A 21,870-nucleotide genomic window follows, 5' to 3' on the forward strand; every position below is an offset into this window, starting at 1 on the left:
TTTAATGCAGTGATCTCCACTACAGAGTCATATCTGTTTTTAATGCAGTGACTTCCACTACAGAGTCATGTCTGTTTTTAATGCAGTGATTTTCACTACAGTCATGTCTGTTTTAAATGCAGTGACTTCCACTACAGAGTCTTGTCTGTTTTTAATGCAGTGACTTCCACTACAGAGTCATGTCTGTTTTTAATGCAGTGATTTCCACTACAGAGTCTTGTCTGTTTTTAATGCAGTGACTTCCACTACAGAGTCATGTCTGTTTTTAATGCAGTGATTTCCACTACAGTCATGTCTGTTTTTAATGCAGTGATTTTCACTACAGTCATGTCTGTTTTAAATGCAGTGACTTCCACTAGTCATGTCTGTTTTTAATGCAGTGACTTCCACTACAGAGTCTTGTCTGTTTTTAATGCAGTGACTTCCACTACAGAGTCATGTCTGTTTTTAATGCAGTGATTTCCACTAGTCATGTCTGTTTTTAATGCAGTGATTTTCACTACAGTCATGTCTGTTTTAAATGCAGTGACTTCCACTAGTCATGTCTGTTTTTAATGCAGTGACTTCCACTACAGAGTCATGTCTGTTTTTAATGCAGTGACTTCCACTACAGAGTCTTGTCTGTTTTTAATGCAGTGACTTCCACTACAGAGTCATGTCTGTTTTTAATGCAGTGATTTCCACTACAGAGTCTTGTCTGTTTTTAATGCAGTGACTTCCACTACAGAGTCATGTCTGTTTTTAATGCAGTGATTTCCACTACAGTCATGTCTGTTTTAAATGCAGTGATTTTCACTACAGTCATGTCTGTTTTAAATGCAGTGACTTCCACTAGTCATGTCTGTTTTTAATGCAGTGATTTCCACTAGTCATGTCTGTTTTTAATGCAGTGATTTTCACTACAGTCATGTCTGTTTTAAATGCAGTGACTTCCACTAGTCCTGTCTGTTTTGAATGCAGTGACTTCCTCTACAGAGTCATGTCTGTTTTTAATGCAGTGACTTCCACTACAGTCATGTCTGTTTTTAATGCAGTGACTTCAACTGCAGTCATGTCTGTTTTTAATGTAGTGATTTCCACTACAGTCATGTCTGTTTTTAATGCAGTGATTTTCACTACAGTCATGTCTGTTTTTAATGCAGTGACTTCCACTACAGAGTCATGTCTGTTTTTAATGCAGTGATTTCCACTACAGTCATGTCTGTTTTTAATGCAGTGATTTTCACTACAGAGTCTTGTCTGTTTTTAATGCAGTGACTTCCACTACAGAGTCATGTCTGTTTTTAATGCAGTGATTTCCACTAGTCATGTCTGTTTTTAATGCAGTGATTTTCACTACAGTCATGTCTGTTTTTAATGCAGTGACTTCCACTAGTCATGTCTGTTTTTAATGCAGTGACTTCCTCTACAGAGTCATGTCTGTTTTTAATGCAGTGACTTCCACTACAGTCATGTCTGTTTTTAATGCAGTGACTTCAACTGCAGTCATGTCTGTTTTTAATGTAGTGATTTCCACTACAGTCATGTCTGTTTTTAATGCAGTGATTTTCACTACAGTCATGTCTGTTTTAAATGCAGTGACTTCCACTAGTCATGTCTGTTTTTAATGCAGTGACTTCCACTACAGAGTCATGTCTGTTTTTAATGCAGTGACTTCCACTACAGAGTCATGTCTGTTTGTTGGGAGATGTTCCTCCAGGTGTAATTTATTGTTACACAACTTTTTCAGAGTTTTGTTGTCCCTGTCCCAACTTTTTGGGGGAACGTGCTCCTTTAAAAATCAATAAATTGTTTTAGTTTCAACTCCTGATATGTTGTCCTTTTACCATTTTCAGTTAAAAACAGACTTTAAATGATTTGCAAACCATCAAAATCTGTCTTTATTAATGTTTTAAACAGCGTCCCATCCTTTTTGTTCCTGGCGTTGTAACAAATAAATCCAATCTCTACCATATTATAATGAGATGTCTTTAAAATGCTTATTCCTTTCATGTGCAGCAAATAGGAATGTCTTCCACATTAAAATAACTTGTTACATGTTGAACTACTCTACAGGCCGTGAGGCATGAGCAACATCTACAGCACAAGGGATAGTGTTTGAACTAACATTGACGCTTGAGGAATTCAATGTGCTTCAAACTGTATGACACGAAGTTTACATCATCAAAGTCAGAGACAAACTGAAATAAAGTTAGACACTGAAGATGTAAAAAAAAAGAAAGACAATGTAGAAGTACAAAAAAAAAAAGGCTGAAAACCGATGTAGATACATTTCAGCAGGGAGTGAGGGAAGGCTTTTACTTTGAAATCAGGAGCATACAAATCACAACAAACACATCACCAGGAAAAAGAATCAGCCGCTGAGAAAAACACATCTACCGCTAACATTTAATAACTTCATATTAGTCTCACTGGGAAATCCACGTCAGATAACTTCATCTCTTATTGCACTTCTTCATGTTTTCATGTCCTTTAGAAGATCAGGGAGCTCTGAGCTGCGTCTGACGTGGATCGAGTTTATCTGTTTTAACTTTTTAAAAACACTGAAAACTAAAAACTGATAAAAGACTAACTTTATCAGAAAGCTTTTCCTGTTGGGGATCTCATAAATCATGTCCTTCATAGCGAGAGCTGCAATGAAGAGGGTCCTAAAGAGGAGTTCTGGTACGTTTAAACCTTGGCTATAATCTTTCATATATTTATTTAGGATTTATTTATCTATTCTATAAATTTTGGGTTTACAGGAGCAAACGGCTAACAAAGAATCAAGTGAATTGATCCGGGAGGATTTGGTTTGTCAGTGTGTTGATCTAGTAAATGGAGATAAAGTTGTATGTAGGCTGTGTCTGGTTGAACTGACATAGAACCACTCCACCAGAGATATGAGGAACCAGCACAGGCATGAGGACTAGGGATGCACCGATCCGATCCTGATATCGGATATCGGCTAGATCGGACTCAATAAGCTAGATCGGATATTGGTGACAAGGGGGCGATATATAGTGCCGATCCATATGGCAGATCTATTCATCTCAGTTCTATGCTTTTCTGTGTTTACAATAACTATTGGTTATGAAGATTAACTCACCAGACTGCTGGTACACATTTATAATCTCTTGAATAATGATACTGTCAGTTTAAAAATGTTTACTTTATTTTGGTTTACAAAGTCAGAGAAGCCTGAAGTTGCCAAAACATGATTCTATCCTCACATTAAGGAATAGAGATTGTTAAATCAATACCGGGATCGGATCGGCAGATACCAAAGCCCAGGTATTGATATCGGTATTGGGACCAAAAAAGTAGGATCGGTGCATCCCTAATGAGGACGCTAACCTGAAGGTGGTGCTAGCTCTGCTAGTGTTAGCCACACTCTGCAAACCAATCTGACATTGCTTTTCTGCAGACTCTGTGATCCCGTGTTCAGTCCTGTTCATTTATTGTGGTGTTTTCTTACCTTTAAACTAGTCTGGTAGTCTAAATTAAAATGTCCATTTAAACTACAAGGATATTAGTCGCTTTGGAAAATCCCTAGAAACTATCAAACTGCTAAATTCTGATGATGATTCAGTAGATTAGGTTTGTCTGATAACTAACAAAGCTCTAGTTTGGATTGTTATTGTTATTGATTTCTAGTACCTGAATCTATCTGCCTGTGTTGTCTTTATGTTTTTACCTGCCTGTTAAACAAATTTCGCCTTGGGGACAATGAAGTTGAAGCTACAGTCGGGCATGCTTGCTCTAAAAGCTTACATTGAAGCCATTAGAGCCTGTTGAATGGCTGCAGGGTGAAGCAATTCAAGACTTGTCATGATACGTCAGAATAAAGCCAACGTTTAACAACACTAAAATAATCCTTTAACATAGAAAGCTCTCAAAACTTCATTACCTGTATTACAAACATCACGTTCAATAAATAAGGGTTATTATATAAAATCATAAAGGTTTAAGCTCTGAGTGGAGATCCTGTTCAGTCTCTTTCTTGTGTAGTGTTTGAGCTTTTGAATAAAGCTGATTAAAGCAGCATGAGCAGACGGACAGCAGCGTACACAGGGACAGAAGAACCGCTCTGCAGGTACAGATAAGGTTCAGGTAGTTTTCAGCTCTCTCCTCTTAATGCTCAGGTATTGCTTAAAAACTGCATGAGATCTGTGTGTGAGTATTATACAGTGTTTGTCTCCAACTTCATTCACCTCTCATGCATCCACCCGGGACAGGGAATCATCGAACGACACACCGTGACGGGAAAATAGCCCTAATGAAGGATTTATAGAGGGGCGACACAGCTTGAAAATAGACCTTATGTACACAGAAATGATATAGCACAACCGTCTGTATGTGCACCAGACTCTTCATCATATCACAGAGAATCCCCTCTGCAGGATTCTCACACGAGTCTACACAAAGGGAGCACACACGGCTCCAGTTTCCAGAGCAGACTCGGTTTTGTTTCAGTTATGCTGTTGAGCATTTTTGCTTCTGTTTTTAAAGTGCAGTCCAGATGCAGGTGACATAAAGGCAAGAAGAAAATCACAGAGAGAAAGAGAGACGGATGACAGACAGGTAAAGACAGAGATGGGAGGATTGGCACATACGTCAGAGAGACTTCAGGGAACAGGGGGCAGGATGAGATGAAACACGACAGGAGTCTGGGTCTGTTAGGCTGAAGGTAGAAATAAAAAAAAAAGGTTATTAAAAAGAAAACGTCTCATCCTATGCGGTGTCCTCCTGAGTCTCTGATCCGGATCCAGTCACTCCCTGGACTGGTAGAAGAGGATGTATCCCGACTCAGAGTTCTTGGAGATGTCTGAGGTAAGCCCGTAAAACTCCTCGATGGCCTGGGCGTCGATTTTCTGCACGAAACAAACGAGAAGATGTTCGAGGAGATGATTCAGGGAACACAGAGAGAGCACATTAACAGGCTGACACTAAGAGTGACGCACCTCCACGATGTCATCATCAAACAGCAGCCAGAAGCCGTGACTCTTCACGATGGTGATGTAATGACCTCTGTTCGGACCGCTGAGGAGACACAGACAGATGGACAGTGACTCTTTGTAGCACTGATGTTAAATAATCACACACAGTATTACAGATTGATCTGCTTTAGCTTCATTCAGCAGAAGATTTAGTGGAAATGCAAATGTGTTTATAGATTAATAAACGTTATATTTAAATTTGTATCATGTGTAAAGCTCAGCGGCAGCCATATTGGAAATGCTGAACTCAACATAACTGCTGTCGAGTGAAAGAGACGTAAAGAGGTGAGCTTTGAGCCTCCTAGCCAACAGCTACAGTGTTCCCGCCTGTCAACCAAGTCAGCTGTGCCTCTTATTGGAAGACTCATAATCTCAATACTTTTGAAATGAGCTATCCAGACTACACTCGTCTTTTGAACCAGGCTGTAAACATGTTTATTTCTACTGTAAAGATCGGCTTTTTGATTTGGTGTGTATGTGGTTTCATGTACTTCCAGAGCCAGCCTCAAGTGGACACTCGATGAACTGCAGTTTTCAACACTTCCGCATTGGCTTCAATTCTCGCAGCCGGAGGTTGCCACTTGGTCCTATCTTATTTGTCATCTATATCAATAACTTATGTAAAATGTAAGAGATGCAAAGTTTCATTTTTATGCAGATGACACCATTTTATACACTTCAGCGTCGTCCCTACACGCTGCATTTAACACACTCCAGATGAAACTAAGGCTGGTTTTAAAAGCCAACAAGACTAAGGTGATGTACTTCTCAAAGTCTGAGAGGACGGGGGAAAGATGACTCTCAGATTTCTTCTTCTACTAATGAGGTGATTGGACGAGTCCAAACATTCAAATACTTGGGTTTCCTTTTAGATGAGAATCTGTCTTTTAATCATCATACTGAGAATCTAGCAACCTCAGCTTCTCTTAAAATCTTGGACTCAGTGTCCCATGCAGCATTGCGGTTTGTCTCTGGTTTAGGATTCTTCATACATCAATCAATCTTTATTCATATAGCGCCAAATCCCAACACATGTTCTCCTCAGACTATCTCCAAACTGAGCAGGTCTAGACCGTACTCTATGTTCTATTATTAACAAAGACCCAACATCAAGACAGGATAAAATCCAGTCCAAACTTACAGACAGGACTCAGTCTGATCTCATCTTAATCCCCCATGAGCAGAGCACTTTGCAGCATTTAGCAAGTTACAGTGGAAAAGACAAACTTCCTTTAACAGGCAGAAACCTCCAGCAGGACCAGACTCATGTTAGACACACATCTGCTGAGACCTTGTTGGAGAGAGGGATAGAGGGAAATGAAGAGAGAGAGATGAAAAAGTAGGCTTGTCTTCCCTACACAACAGCAGAATGGAGCGTTGGTATATCTTTCTCTCTAAGGCCGTACTTTATGATCTGCTGTCTTATTTTTGGTCTTTATTGACTCTTAAAGTTTTCAGCGGCTGTAATCTTCTGTTGCTTTTCATGTTTTCGCTCCCTCATCCTGGTCTGACATGGTCAACTAAAACTGGATCAGTTTATCAGATTGGAGGATTTTTAAACTAGGTTAATTATCACCTGATCAGCTTGTGCAAGTTTTACTGCTTCACACTGCTAGTTTATTAATTGACGTATTAGTTCCTTGTTATTATTGTTTTGTCTTGTTCTCTATGTGACACTTTTCATGCTGCTGTCTTGGCCAGGACTCCTTTGTAAAAAAATAAATATGAAGCTGCATCGTAGCTCACGCTGAAGTGATTTATTCTGGGCCACTGTACCTGCCACAGTGAACCACCACAGCCACCAGATCATACATGCGATCTAGGTTAACCGCGTCCCCAGAGGTGTTGAACAGACGGAGTTCGAGGGGGAAAACCACTCGATAGGAGAGCTTTGTGTAGCGGTGCAGCTGCTCCATGTACTTAAACCTCTTCAGATGGAGAGCCAGGATCATGGGGAGCTTCTTCACACGCATCCTGCAGGGAAGCAAACGTGTTCAGAGACATGTGCACATCAACACATCACAGTGGTGTTGCGTTCAGAGCCGCACTGACCGCTTCTGCGCCTCCTGCTTGCTGCAGCACGTCTCACAGTAGTATTTGTATTCGCTGCACAGAGTCTCTGTGTTACTGAAGTCCCTGGAGGAAGAGAGCATGCCACAGGAGGCCGGGTTATTCAATCCGTCTCAGACCGAAGAGAGCGAGGTCTACTGTCAGTGTGTCAGCCACGGCTGCATGTGTGTTAACCCATCTTACCTGAGACAGTGTGTTATTGATGTGTTCTGCTCCACGTCCACAGACAGGTCCAGAAAATCCTCATCTTTGCTGCTCACCTGTGAAAGAGGAGAAGACATGGAGGTGACTAAACTGTTATTTTCTTTAACAGAGATGGAGAGGATTAGCCTGCACCAACACACACCTTCACACGTACACACACACACAAAGACACACTCAAACAGTCGGTCTTTGAAGCGCTGATACTGAGCAGCTTTTGTTTGAGCACAGAGCATCTTTAGTGTTCGCAGAGGTTGTTCAGGGAAAGCTGTCCCACTCCTCACCCTCAAACTGTGAGGACAAAGCCTCCACCAGCCCTGACGTAAAGTGGGTGGCCTGAGCCCACCGGGGAGGACTCGCTGAATCTGCATCTCTCAGCGTCTTTGCAAAAAGCTAATCCCTCTCTCAGACTTATTCAGGAGAGATCAGTGATTCAGGGTGACACCGGGACAGCAACAACAGAAAATATACCGCAGCCTTTAAACGCAATAACACCCACCGTTTCACAGTTGAGGCAGCGCGTCTCATTTGTCAGTGTGCCCTGGAAGATGTCGTGGACCCATGTGGGCTCTGTTTTGTTCTCTGTCTCGACCTCGGCGGGGACAGCGGTTCCGTTGTTCTTGAGCCGTCCGTTCTGCTTCTCCTGCTTCTTCTCCTCCTGCAGGATGTCGGCAACCGTGTTCAGAAGGTAGTTCAGGAACTCGTGGGCGTCCTGCTGCATGTAGTTATCGAACAGGTCTGGAGGGAGAAGCAGAGAAGTTCGATTTATGGAGCAGCTTAAACATAGAAATACAGATTAACAGAGATTTACAGACAATAAAGAGCTAAACATCAGAGCTGAAAGATGAAATATGACCGGTCAAACATATAAAACAAGCAGGTGATCCCACTGCTACCACAACATTGGTTGGCTTAGCTTCTTTAAACCTGGCCTTACAGATCCTTCCGCCGGCGAAGGACTGTGACGTGTCGAAAATTGACCCAGATCCAGTCCCATTCTACAGACAGGACTCAGTCTGATCTCATCTTAATCCACCATGAGCAGAGCACTTTGCAGCATTAAGCAAGTTACAGTGGCAAGGACAAACTTCCTTTAACAGGCAGAAACCTCCAGCAGGACCAGACTCATGTTAGACACACATCTGCTGAGACCTACCGTGTTGGAGAGAGGGATAGAGGGAGATGAAGAGAGAGAGAGAGATGATAGTGGTGAGAGTATTGTAGTGGAGTAGTGCAGGTATTTTTGAGTTTATCAGACAGCTGCAGTAATCCTAATCATCAGAAACTATCAATCAATCTTTATTTATCATGCACCAAATCCCAACAAACGTTATCCTCAGACTCTTTCCAAACAGAGCAGGTCTAGACCGTACTCTTTGTTCTATTATCAACAAAGACCCAACATCAAGACTGGATCAGATCCAGTCCCATCTTACAGACAGGACTCAGTCTGATCTCATCTTAATCCACCATGAGCAGAGCACTTTGCAGCATTTAGCAAGTTACAGTGGTAAGGACAAACTTCCTTTAACAGGCAGAAACCTCCAGCAGGACCAGACTCATGTTAGACACACATCTGCTGAGACCGTGTTGGAGAGAGGGATAGAGGGAGATGAAGAGAGAGAGATGATAGTGGTGAGACGGATAGTAGGTATTTTGCACTGAACATCCCTAGTCCGGAACCAGGCAATATCAAAGTACTGGGCGTGGATTTGGCCTGATGGCTAAATTGCGCACCCATGAAGCGGTTGGCCTGGGTTCGATTCCAGCCTGCGGCCCCCTTCCCGCATGTCGTTCCCCCACTCTCTCCCTGTTTCCAGCACTATCCACTGTCCTTCCCACTCTAATAAAGGTGCAAAAAGCCCCCAAAATATATATATATAAAAAAGGCCATAAAGTACAGAGGTGTATTGCATTTGCTTGAGAAATAACATTCTTACTGGAGGAGACTTTTCTAAAACTTGTCAGTTTAAGCGCTTGCCCCACGTATTGAAGTCGTCATCATGGTAGTCTCTAGTTAAACTCACAACCCTTTGCTGTATGTCTCCCACTCTCTACTCCCCACATGTCCTGCCTCTCTTCAGCTGCCCTCTCTAATAAAGGCTTAAAGGTGACATATCATGCAAAATGGACTTTTTAATGGTTCTCTACCTGAAATATGTGTCCCTGGCATGTCTACAAACCCCCCCGAAAATAAAAAAAATCCATTCTGTCCCTGTTCTGATTTCATACGTCACAACGACATCCTGCACACGTGTGTGCTAACAAGGAGCTTAGGAGGGAGGCATGCTAGTTGTACGCTGTCTTAATAAACATAAAGGTCGGTTTTACTCCCCACGTCTGCAGATTTGAAGATCTAGTGGATGATTTTTATTTTTCATGGAAAAGTGCTAGCGCTAGTTAGCATAGCAACATAGCTACATGTTCGTCGCTGTGTACCAAGACACACGTCGACATACTGACAAATAAAACAACAAGAAACACTAAATCTGTGACCAGTCCTTCAGAAAGGTCCTGCTGCAGGCGCCTCTCCATCAGGATCAGATTCTGGATCAAATGCAGAGGGTTGAAGTAACGCGGGTCTGTGAGCAGCCATGTCTATGCAGCCAACATGTAAACATTAGATCAACGTGCTGGAGAGCCGAGGTCACGTCCACTTCCTGAGGGGGCGTGGTCAGAGAGCTCATTCTCATTTAAAGGCACAGACACAGAAAACAGCCTGTTCTGAGCAGGGCTGAAAAAGAGGGGTGCAATAAACTTTAAAGACATGTTTTGGCGACCTCTTAGACCAATATATTTTGATGAAAAAGAGCATAATATGTCACCTTTAATTCCAAGAATATCATCTTGTTAAATTTCATTCTCAAGTGAATGCAGTACGCTTCTATAACAAAGCTGTTGATCTATCGTAAGCTCCCCTTTGAAACGTGAAACACATCAAAAGTAAAAAGCTTTCTGAGGTATGTCCTCAAGAGGAGAAGAAAACAACTTTTACAATGTTTACAGTGTTTGTTGAATGGAGGTGGGATCTATCGTTTCTGATGCATTCCAGGAAGTCAGGGAATCTAAACGGCGCTTTCCCTGTACACAACAAAGCCTGCTGATGCATGATTGGTCAATACTTTCCAGCTGCCTGCTAACAGATTGAACCGCTCTGTAACAGAACAGAATCTGTAAATAGAGATCATACTCGTTAAGATAAAAGGTCAACTCAAGGTAGAACACAAAGTCTGAAAAACATTTGTTTTATAGTTTTCGACGGTCTCACTGTTCTGTTTCTTTAATCTATTTTTGGTTTCGTTGCTCCTTGTCATGGAGGAAAATAGAGATGGATTAATTTGACAAGAAAATTATCTGTTCATGAAAAAAAGTTAAGTGCTTAAATACTAAGATGCTCTTCCGTCCTGTATTTGTTAAATCTAAAAACCAGAAGGAACTTCCCCTCCCTTAATCCTGCTCCACGGTCTGTTTTGAGTTGTCAGGCTCAGGTGTAATAATAAACAGTGATGACTGCTGGCTCACTGAACATCATTACTGTGATTAGTTAAACCTCGACTGTTCCTGCGATGAGAAACTTCTCCTGAGAGCAGGTCTGTATGTGAAAGGTGAGATGTGGGGAATCGTGGAGTTGAGGGAGAGGGAGGAGGAGGAGGAGGAGGAGGAGGAGGAGGAGGGGGGGGAGCAGAGAGGAGGCAGCTGACCGTAACTGGGTCCAAACAGAGATCTCATTGTTCATTCACATAAAGAGCTTCCTCAATATGGACAGCAGAGAACAGTCACCCTCTCTGTACAGGAACGACCGTACCACCAACACGCACCTGCCCTTCACCTAAAATATTCAGACTGTATTAAAGCTGCTGCAGACACACAACACAGACACACAACTCTCCACACGCTGATTGTTCATGAAGATGTGTGTGTGCATCCACCGGCTCTGACAAGAGCACAAATACAACAACAGGAGAGTCCTCTATTGAGGCTAAAACTGCTTTTCATGGCACGCAGTTTAGTTTCAAACGAAGGCACAGGTGTGACTTATGAATAATTATAAATGGCTCTTTTTTATTTATGATAACACGTGAGAACACCTCATCAAACAGCACCAGGGCCTGTGTGAAAGTCTACCATCTTGCACCTGTTTTTCCAGGTAGAACGTGTCAAAATAGCTGATTTAAAAACCTGTCAAATGCACAATTACAACTCATGTTCATACCTGTTTAAATCCTCTTTTGAGTTGAGTATACTTCCCGTCCTATTTCGATGTCCAGGCTGTTTTAATGGAAAATTAAAATAGCAACTAAACTGACACAGGAAGCTGACCCTTAGGAAAATAAATTTAGAGAGGAGATCTCAAAAGTGTTTCATTTATGTCTCCTAGACAACAATGAGATCTGTTTGAAAGCAAAATGAGACTATAGCTTATGTCTCCTGTTTCTTATTCTTGCCTCCAGAAAAAAAGTCTCAGCTTAGTCTCCCTTTCAGTTCAAAAGGAGATCTGGTCAAAATCTGAAATGATTCTCAGGTATTTCTCAAGTGTTGTGACTCCTTTTGAGCTCAGGTTGGAGAAATCAGAGAGCTCTTTCCATTGTCTCAACCTAACCTCATCCATTTGTTTTTGTCAGACTGAGCTCATCTTTTCATGAACACTTAAAGTGCCCTGCAAAATTAAGATTTCAATGTAATTGTCCACAAACTTACAATTCTCATTAAAACATTTGAACCACTTGCAAGATCAGCTATTTAGATGTCAAATGATCTCTTCTTTGACTTCACAATATGGTCATTCCTTTACAAGTCTGTTTGGAACAAAACAACTTCACAAAGATTTAGTGTCTTTGAGAGAAATTGCAAAAGATAGAGATTTCATACCAGGTATGACACATGATATATTTAAAATATGGGCCAACCAGATTTAGCCAGATTATTCTTACAATTAAAGGAGTAGATTCTTTTGGGCGCTGGTGGCCTAGCGGTCTAAGCGCCCCACATACAGAGGCTACAGTCCTCGTCGCAGGGGTCCTTCCTGTCTCTCTTTAGCTATCCTGTCAAATAAAGGCAAAAAGGCCAAAAATATATGTTTAAAAAAAGAGAAGAAAATTAGCCATTAATGAGATCTCTCATTTAAGTCTCAAATAAGACTCATGTCATGGTCTCAACTATTTCTCACAGTGAATTTGAGGAGAAACTAATGAGAAATGAATAAGAACAATTTGAAACTTGAATGAGGCTGAAGTGAGAATCTCAATTTTGTCTCAAGGGACTTAGAAGAGAAAGCCTTGAGCAGTAACATTTTCCTCTGGGGAATTACCTGCTCGCAAAACCTTGCTTGTCGTGCCTACATTGCCCAGAATGCATTGCGTGAGCAGCTGCAGATGGGACCTTGCTCTGCTGCGTTGCTTTGGAGGTATTCAGTCTTTGAAGAAGTCATATTTCAGTCTTTACGTGACATAACACTGTTATTCATCTCATAAACTATTCCTGATAAGCGCTGCATACATAGATTTTATTATCAAGTCATTACAAAAACAAAGAATACTTTTAGTTTACTTCCTTATAATCTTTGTTACTTTGTGCTGCATCCACGCCTTTCTTTCCCCTCTCCTGTGCCAGTGCTGGAAGAAGGACGAGCTCTGACATAACACGGCTCTCAAGGGAAAAAATACTAGTTTGAATGTTTTAATCCAAAAACAGCTGTCTGTAATGGAGCCAAGCCAAGGATAAGAAGCTGCTCTGAAAAACAAAAACAAAAAAGTCCGGAGGGAAGTTGTTTTGAAAGCAGTGACTTTACTACTTCCTCCACAAAAATGAAAAGCCCAAACAAGACATTAAGAGACATGTGTTATGGGAGAGTGCTAAATAATAAACACTGCTATAATTGGATTATCAGTGTTTGAGCGCTGGCACAAGCAAAAGGCCTTTTCACACAGAGATTGTGTAACAGCTGTAATGAAGCCATTACTCCACCATCATACTCTGAACTGAACCAAACAAGGTGTTATATTAATGCCATTGTGTGTTATTATATTCAATGTAATGGTGTTGATGCGAAAAAGACCAAACTGTAAATAAACAGCACAGGTTTCACGTACACACACAGCTCTGGCATATCTGTTATTACCAAGCGTCAACCTCCGGTCTCAAAATATGAAGTCCATGAGGAAGTGTTACAAACTGCAGTTCATCGAGAATCTGCTTGAGGCAGGCTGCAGAAACACCAGAAACCACATAGACACCCATTCAAAGTAGGGATGCTCCGATCGATCATAATCGGCCGATTTCTGTGAAAAAGTACGTGATCGGCGTTTGCCGATCAATGCCTTTCATTGCCGATCACAAAAAAACATCACCTGTGGCTCATACTTTGCAGCCTGCAGCCTGAAGAGGACCTGTGTGTAATGTGCCCCCTCCCCCTTTCCTTCACACTGCGCAGGCGCGCAGCGGCAAACCACAACAAACATGTCTGCCGTGTGGAACTTTTACACAGTCTGTGAGAGTGATGTAAAGTTTGCATCCTGTAACACATGCAACGAAAAAATACCTTGCAGGGGAAGCACGTTAAAAAAGCCTCAACAAAACCAATTTAATAAGACATTTAAAGAGCAAACACTTGGCGGAGTATGGTGGGTTTTTTAGACTCACGGCAGTGAATGAAAAGAAGACAGCCGGAGCAGCATCAGTCAGACGGCAGCTAACACAGCCCACGGTGGCAACACTCGCCTGTATAAGCGTGACAGTCAGAAGGCTAAGCAAATAACCCCAAAAATAATTGAATCGGGCTAGATGAGCCTTTCTCAGTGGTGGAAGACACCGGGTTCCGCCGAAGCACTAGGCGCTTTTCAGAGGCTGAGCATAGCGGGCAAGGGGTGTAGACCTGGATGAGGGGTTCCATGTAAACTGGAGCAGTTTTGGTTACTGCTTTATAAGTGATGATTAGAGTTTTGTATCTGATGCAAGCTGCAATTGGAAGCCAGTATAGCGAAATGAGCAGGGGAGTGACATGAGCTGTCTTAGGCTGGTTGAAGACCAGACGTGCTGCTGCTGCGTTCTGGATCATTTGCAGAGGTTTAACTGTGCATGCAGGGAGGCCTGCCAGTAGAGAGTTGCAGTAGTCAATGCGTGACATTACAAGAGCCATCATAACATCTGTGATTAATTCACTACATCAACAGAAATGCTTGAGACAACCTGATCACACACATCATATCAAACCAATCCTCATAATAGTAGTTCTCTCAAATTCCCCCTCTGCCTGTTGACACTGTGGTAAAACCATGAGAATGGAACAGAATGGAACACATCAAAGCAGAATAGAATGGAATGCTTCTGATTGTTGAAATCTAAATAACAACAGAGTAGAATTCTCAACAACAAAAGCAACACCAGGAACAACCTGATTACATGTCATATTAAGGACAGCCTGAGGAGCTACTGGACTCCAACCATCTCTGAGAGGGAATTGAAATGTTCAGTTTGATGTTAGTTCATCCAGAAAGGAAGCAAATAATCTTTAAACATGGAAGTCTCTACTAACTGAGCTAAAGCAGTGCCCCAACCTAATATATCTTTACATAAATGATCAAATATATACCAAAGTGTGCTATGGTATTCCCAAAACAACTTCCCACATTTCAACTTTCCACAGAGAGTCCTGGTGACAGACTTTTCTCTCCATCAGGATGAATAAATATGAATCTGAAAGCCAGATTATACTCCCAATCTGGTCCTAAAATCTTTAGATTTAAAGCACACGCTGAGCTCTGTTATAAACAAGAGATGTATGTCCTCTCACCATTCTCCTTCCGTAGCCGTGAGATGAACTTCTTGGGCGGGATGACGCCCACTTTCTTCTTCTGTGTGGCGATGGAGTGGAAGAGGTCAGCCAGGCATGTGAGCAGGTTCTCCTTCTTCTTCTGCTGGGCCTTATACGCCAGAACGTTCTCCCGGAAAGGCCGGCAGAAGTAGAGAGCCTGGAGCACCGAGTTACAGTAACATGTGTTTCCAAACTGAGGCGGGAGACACAAACACAGGGGGAGGTAACTCTTCAGATGCTTTTAGGATTAGCAGCTGGAATGATACAGATGTTTTCAATTGGGTTTTATTCATCCACTGTTCAAAAAGGCTGTTTATGTAAAATTGGGAAAACAGAACATCCCTGTTACGGCCAACAACAGAGTCAAAAAGAACACCGTCACCTTCGCTGTCCAGAGGAGGACATGACTCATCAGGTCCTGCAGTGGTTTGTTTGGAAAGATGACACTGGTGTTGTTTTTGGTGCTGACCTGTGTATGTGTGTGAGAGGATGAAGAGATACTCACATTGACCAATCCAAAGTAGTGTTCATTGATTGGGAATTGCTCCGGGCCGATGTCTTTCTCCAGAGCAGAGGCATTGGTGCCCTGAGAGACAAGAGGACAAGAAAGCATGAGACCATTGTCTCATCAAACAGAGTTCAGTCACATTCATTATCACAGTGTGTCAGAGGAGAGGCTCATCTGATCTGTATCATCTGTGTGCAAGTATCCAAAACACGATGGATATTCTGTATCACAGTCGGAGCATCAACTGGTTATATCATTTATTTCTGTTGTTCGAGTTGTTTGTGTGGTACGGCTGATTGTAAGGGATAACAAAGACATCCTTGATCCTTAAACCTTTTGAAGATTTCAGGCTATAAAGATGCAAAAATCCTGTATTTGTTCTATTGAGCTGTTTGCACACATGCACAAAACTTCTCAGGATTCGCCTCAGGCTGCATGTGTGAACAAAAACAGAGAATGTGGGAATGCATCAAATATTATATCATGCATGCATCCAGCGTGCAAGAGCGACACATAACAGGGATAACACATCAGAGCTTGTTCAGGCGCTGTTGGCCTAGCGGTTCAAGCGCCCGCCCCATGTACAGAGGCTATAGTCCTCGTTGTAGTGGTTGCTGGTTCGAGTCCTGGCCTTGACTGCTTGCTGCATGTCTTCCCTTAGCTCCCTGCGTTTCCTGTCTCTCTTCAGCTGTCCTACCCAATAACAGCAAACATGCACAAAAACATAACTTTTAAGATGACATATCATGGCATGTCTACAAACCCCCCGAAAATGAAAAAAGTCCATTCTGCCCCTGTTCTGATTTCTCCACCTTTCTGTAAATGTGTGCTGAAACGAGCCGTTTTTAGTTTTCAGTGTTTTTCATACGTCACAACGCCATCCGGTCTGTAACGGAAGTCAGAGCTCGGAGCTTGTTCAGCCCATAGACTGTATAAAATACAACTCAACCCCTCCTCCGTTTTTCATTACCTGCACACAGGTGTGCTAACAAGGAGCTTAGGAGGGAGGCATGCTAGTTGTTTTACTCCCCACGTCTGCAGATTTGAAGATCTAGTGGATGATTTTTATTTTCCATGGAAAAGTGCTAGCGCTAGTTAGCATAGCCACATAGCTACATGTTCGTCCCTGTGTACCAAGACACATGTCGACATACTGACAAATAAAACAACAAGAAACACAAAATCTGTGACCAATCGTTCAGAAAGGTCCTGCTGCAGGCGCCTCTCCATCAGGATCAGATTCTGGATCAAATTCAGAGGGTTGAAGTAACGCGGGTCTGTGAGCAGCCATGTCTATGCAGCCAACATGTAAACATTAGATCAACGTGCTGGACAGCCGAGGACACATCCACTTCCTGAGGGGGCGTGGTCAGAGAGCTCATTCTCATTTAAAGGCACAGACACAGAAAACAGCCTGTTCTGAGCAGGGCTGAAAAAGTGGGGTTTACAGGCAGACCAAAATCTGATTTCAAAGTGTTTTTTGAGCAATAAACTTTAAAGACATGTTTTGGGGACCTCTTAGACCAATATATTTTGATGAAAAAGAGCATAATATGTCACCTTTAAATAAAAACAAACATCAGAGGTTGGAGGAGAATCGTTTTCGTGCCAAAAAAGTGAATATGTCACTCATATATATATACATAAAACTGTCATCATAGCAGTCTTTGCTGCTCAGTCCACCGTCATGCCGTCGGGCTGTGACTCCAGAGACTCATCCACCTGTCACCCTCCTATCTTGTCTGACTTATGGAGGACTTAGCTCTGCTGCAGAGCTCCAAAATACTTCCATAAAATGTCAGCTGTGCATGCATAACAGAGGCTATAGACTGCTTCAGACAGGCAGCAATGAAACTGGCTGTAATGTAATCCTTTGAGGCTCACATTGTCTATAAAACTGTTTGAAGATAAAGTCAGAGATAGACCTTTCTACTGAGGAGGGATCCTTTAAAGAAGTAAAATAAAATCAGACGTTTGTAAGATTTGGATGACAGCTTTTTACCTGCACAACCCTCTTGACACTTCCTGCAGCCAGCAGAGTCGTGAGGCTGAGAGAGGACTTTGATTGGACGTGCATTTGCAGCCATTTAAGTCTGTTTCTGAAGCTCTCTGTCGGAGCACAACAAACACTTTCTGTATTTACTGTCATTAAGACTCAAAGATTTGGCCCTGGCTTTAATTCCTCTTTTGAGCCGAGCTAAGAGATGAACTCAAATTAAAGGCCTCTCTGTCAGACACTTTAATTGACCAAATTATCCTAATAGCCAAATTTCAAAGTATCAGTTTCCAGTCTTCAAAATGTCAAGGCTTGAAAGGGGATACAGTCTGAACGGCTCCACTCATGTCAGAAGTCAGAGGTATTTCGTGTCTGATTGTCGGGGATGGAGCACTCTCATCCTAACAGAGCCTTCGACCCGTCAGAGCACGGATCTTTCTACATGAACCGCAGCTTTGTGGAGCGATCACAGAGGATGATTTAGTTTGAGGAGGGACTGTCATTTCTCTCTTTGTTGGATTTACTCCAGAATGACACCAGTCCATATGAAACACTCACAAAATCCTCCTCTCCTTGTGGGCGAGCTTTTTAGTTTTACCTACATAAACATATATGTCAGATTGGTTTAAACGTGAATGAATGAAAGTCAAATCAATGCAAATTATGTGTGTGAGGAAGACTGGAATCTATCCAAACCACACTGACATCGTACACCACATCTGACTCCTCCTCATTATAAACCGCTGCTAAAAGAAAAACACTTTAAAACTGACCTTGTGCAGAAGATACTTTCAAGTCTCATGAGGCGTCTTATCATCTTCTTATACATTTAAATGTTTCTCATTTGCTGCAGTTTGAAACTTCTGACGCCTCCTTACCTTTCAGAGAAAGTTAGTAAGAAAATAAGAATTTTAAGTGAAGATCCTTGACCCACTTAGAGAAGGAAGGAGTCAGAAATGTAAGTGGTGCTCTTAATGTAAAAGCCCAGAATACAATCAAACACCGCCTACCAGGTATCCAATCTGTTATACAACCTGAACACAAAGACTGAGAACTGTGTCAAGCTCGCACTGACTTACTCTGAGCTTCATTTGTCTGAATGAATGAACTTTGAAGTACTGAAAGATCATGAAGTGCATTAAAGCATTTATCTCTTTCTTTTGATCCTTACAATATGCACGTATATGCTTTTGTCTGCAGGCAAGATCCATGAAAAACTAACAACACGGGGAGAGGAGCACACTGTGCTGCATCAGAGTTTGATTATTCTTCTAATGCATTTATTAACCAGTGAATTAATGCTTAATTTAAAAAATGCATGCTGATTATTTTGCTTATTATTACTACGCTCAGCAAATTCTAGACCAGGGGTTCCCAAACTTTTCAGGCTGCGACCCCGAAATATTGGTGACAAAGACTTGTGACCCCCCACTGTCCCTCAAAGTGATTTAATGTGGCTTCATGTAGCTGGTCTGCAGAAAATGACCCTACCTATATGAGCATGTGTCTGTGTTTCCTATGCTGTTATGAATTAACCTACTGCTACTGATGCATCTGATAATTAACTCTTCACTAACCCTAAACTTAGGAGTCATCTGGCGAAAAAGAAAGGCAGAAAACTCATTACATTTTCTATGTTCAAGGTTTTATTTAAAGTTTAGCTACTATTTTTGTCAGCATCTGTCACTATAATGGGTAAAATGTACTGTTTTTAGATAATTGAGAAAAAAAAAACATTCTGTAAAACATCTCATGACCCCCCATCTGTGTCTCGCGACCCCCCAGGGGGCCCCTACCCACACTTTGGGAACCCCTGGTCTAGACTGTTGGTAAAATCATCAATTGAAAGATATAATCTTCGACTATTACATTATATTATATAATTATTAATACTACATTATATTATGTCATACTACATTATTATTGTTTACTGCAACTAACAGTCATAGTATATACCCATATATATTTATTGTATTGCTTAATCTGTTATAACCAAACCATAATCTCATCATGTCAACCTGTCACTACTGAAACTATTTTAAATAATGCCTGTAATTACCACTTTTTAATTCACTTGTAACATTTGTATATATCTTAAGTCTGTATTCTCTTTATTTATCTATTATTATTTTTACTTGTTTAAACATATTCTTGATTGTACTTATGTCTGGGTTGCTGCAATAACTGAATTTCCCTCCGGGGATCAATAAAGTAAGATCTTATCTTATCTTTGAGAAACTGAAGCGCTCAGTTTTAAAGCAAGAATGCTTCAAATTCTGCAGACATTTGGAGCTGTGCTGTGTTCGATACACATATAGGCCAGAAACACACACACGGACACAGAAAGGATCCTTTGCGTATGCATGACAGCAGGGATGTCAAAGTGAGATTCCTGCACACAAACATTCCCCTCCAGGGTAGTTAGAGGCGCCTCGCTCAAGGGCACCTTGGTAGTGCCATGGTAGTAAACTGGCATCTCTCCAGCAACAACTCCTGACTTCCTTTTTTATGTTTTCTTCCATTTTTTTCTTCTTCTCTGTACTCGGACATGAATCTGCAAGCTGAGTCTCTAAAAACTGAGCTGAAGTGTCGCCCTTTACTGACTCCTTTTCACAATTAAAATGTTTTAACTTTTCTTTGTATTTTTCTGCAAACTTGGATAAAATGCATCTTAAAGCAATCTAATGAAGCAGCTGTTTAATTTGCATTATTTATAAGCATCTTTTATGCATTAGACAATATAAGCTGATCAAACTCAAGTTTTTAGACCAATTTGTTTAAACATTAATTGCTAAAGTCATCATTTATCTGATTGTAAATCAATGCTAGGGTGAATAGTGCAAAAAATATTGATTTAGTGTAAAGTGCACAACTTCATCACCCAGCTTTTCCTTGCATATTGTGCAATGAGACACTGTCTGTTACATGCATGCATTTAAATTAGACATCATGCACATGCAAGCTGCACTTAATAGGATATACTGTACAGTGCAATAACTTATGGAGTCAATAATGCATCCAGCAGCACCCAGAGGTGACAGACACTGCAGGCTCAGTCTACAGTGTTTCTGTGCTGTTTGCAGCTTCCTCCTGCAGCAGCAGCAGCAGCAGCAGATTATGCAATCACAACAAGCTGTCAGAGGCAGCGCGGCTTCATTCACCTGTCAATCACCGGTGACAGCTCTACAAAGTGGAGAGTGCATCGAGTGACAGGCTGCAGCGCGGTTACATCTATGTGAGGGATGCAGGCCTGGTGTATAACGCAGAGCTGAGAGTAGGGAACATTGCATCCTTATTATACACAGCCTCCCCTCTTTGCATAGTATGTGTGGCTGCAGGGGGGAGGCGACTCACCCATGAACATCACCACACACCAGCTCCAACACACACACACACACACACAGGCTGCAGGCAAATCGATAGCAACACACACACACACCCGGCTTCATACTCACCATATTACAAATGGAGGCGATGTTTCTGACAGTCATTTAGTTTACAGTGTCCCCTTCGCCGCCATCTTTAATAAATAAACATGATTTCTGAGGAAGGCGACGCGGAGAAATTAAGTTAAATCGCAGCCGCGGCTGGAGGCCACACAGCAACCTCCCCCCCCACCCACCCCCAGAGTCAGACAGCAGCCTGCGGAGAGAACCAGAGCAGCATGCAGCCAGAGCCGAGCCGAGAGTCCGGCCGCCCCTCAGAGGCGTCCACACGGCCACATCCCCGTGCACATCCCCGAAACACCGCCGCTGGAAGCCGTCAATGCATGCGGGGACGGCGGACGGATGAAGTTACAGGCAGCAGGTTGTTAGCAACGACCAGGAAACAAGCGTGATGGTGAGGAAGCGGATAAGCCCCGCCCATATGAGGCGAACTCACGATGTGATTGGTTCAGATTATCTTACTTTGAGGGACAGGAGAACACAGCCAATCACGGACCTACATGATGAAGCTAAGGAGAACTGCAGCCAATCAACGGCCCGCTTTTGGCGCTATGGAGTATGGGTAATGTAGTTCACATTAGGGACGCGTTTAAAGGGATTTGTAGGCTCCAGGAAAATATATAATATATAAATGTTTAATCAAATACATTTTATCTTTGAAATTATAAAATAAAAAATATAAAAACAGTTTAATATGGTACCTTAAAAAAAAAAAAAAAACATTTAAAAAAAGTTGCCTTGAGCTTAGCCAAATTCTTTAAACGTGAATGTGGTCTCATTGAAATCTCTCATTGGTCTTCAAGGAGGGATTATAAAGCCCATGCATATTGAAAATGCTGATTCAAACTAACTTATGATTA

The 21,870-nt window shown here is 41.9% G+C and overlaps 1 protein-coding gene across 1 annotated transcript; it reads right to left on the minus strand.

Moving 5' to 3' along the window:
• Positions 1-2,267: 2,267 nt before the first annotated feature.
• usp46 (ubiquitin specific peptidase 46) lies at positions 2,268-21,420 on the minus strand. Its single transcript, XM_034700424.1, has 9 exons — positions 21,020-21,420; positions 15,566-15,646; positions 15,040-15,253; positions 7,750-7,988; positions 7,233-7,309; positions 7,032-7,115; positions 6,756-6,953; positions 4,944-5,022; positions 2,268-4,853 (listed from the first exon to the last, which is right to left on the minus strand). Exons 1-9 carry the CDS (start codon positions 21,053-21,055, stop codon positions 4,752-4,754), a joined length of 1,110 nt encoding a protein of 369 aa, XP_034556315.1. The 5' UTR covers positions 21,056-21,420; the 3' UTR covers positions 2,268-4,751.
• Positions 21,421-21,870: the final 450 nt, after the last annotated feature.

This window comes from Notolabrus celidotus, chromosome 2, assembly GCF_009762535.1.
Source record: "Notolabrus celidotus isolate fNotCel1 chromosome 2, fNotCel1.pri, whole genome shotgun sequence".
Classification (NCBI taxonomy): Eukaryota; Metazoa; Chordata; class Actinopteri; order Labriformes; family Labridae; genus Notolabrus; species Notolabrus celidotus.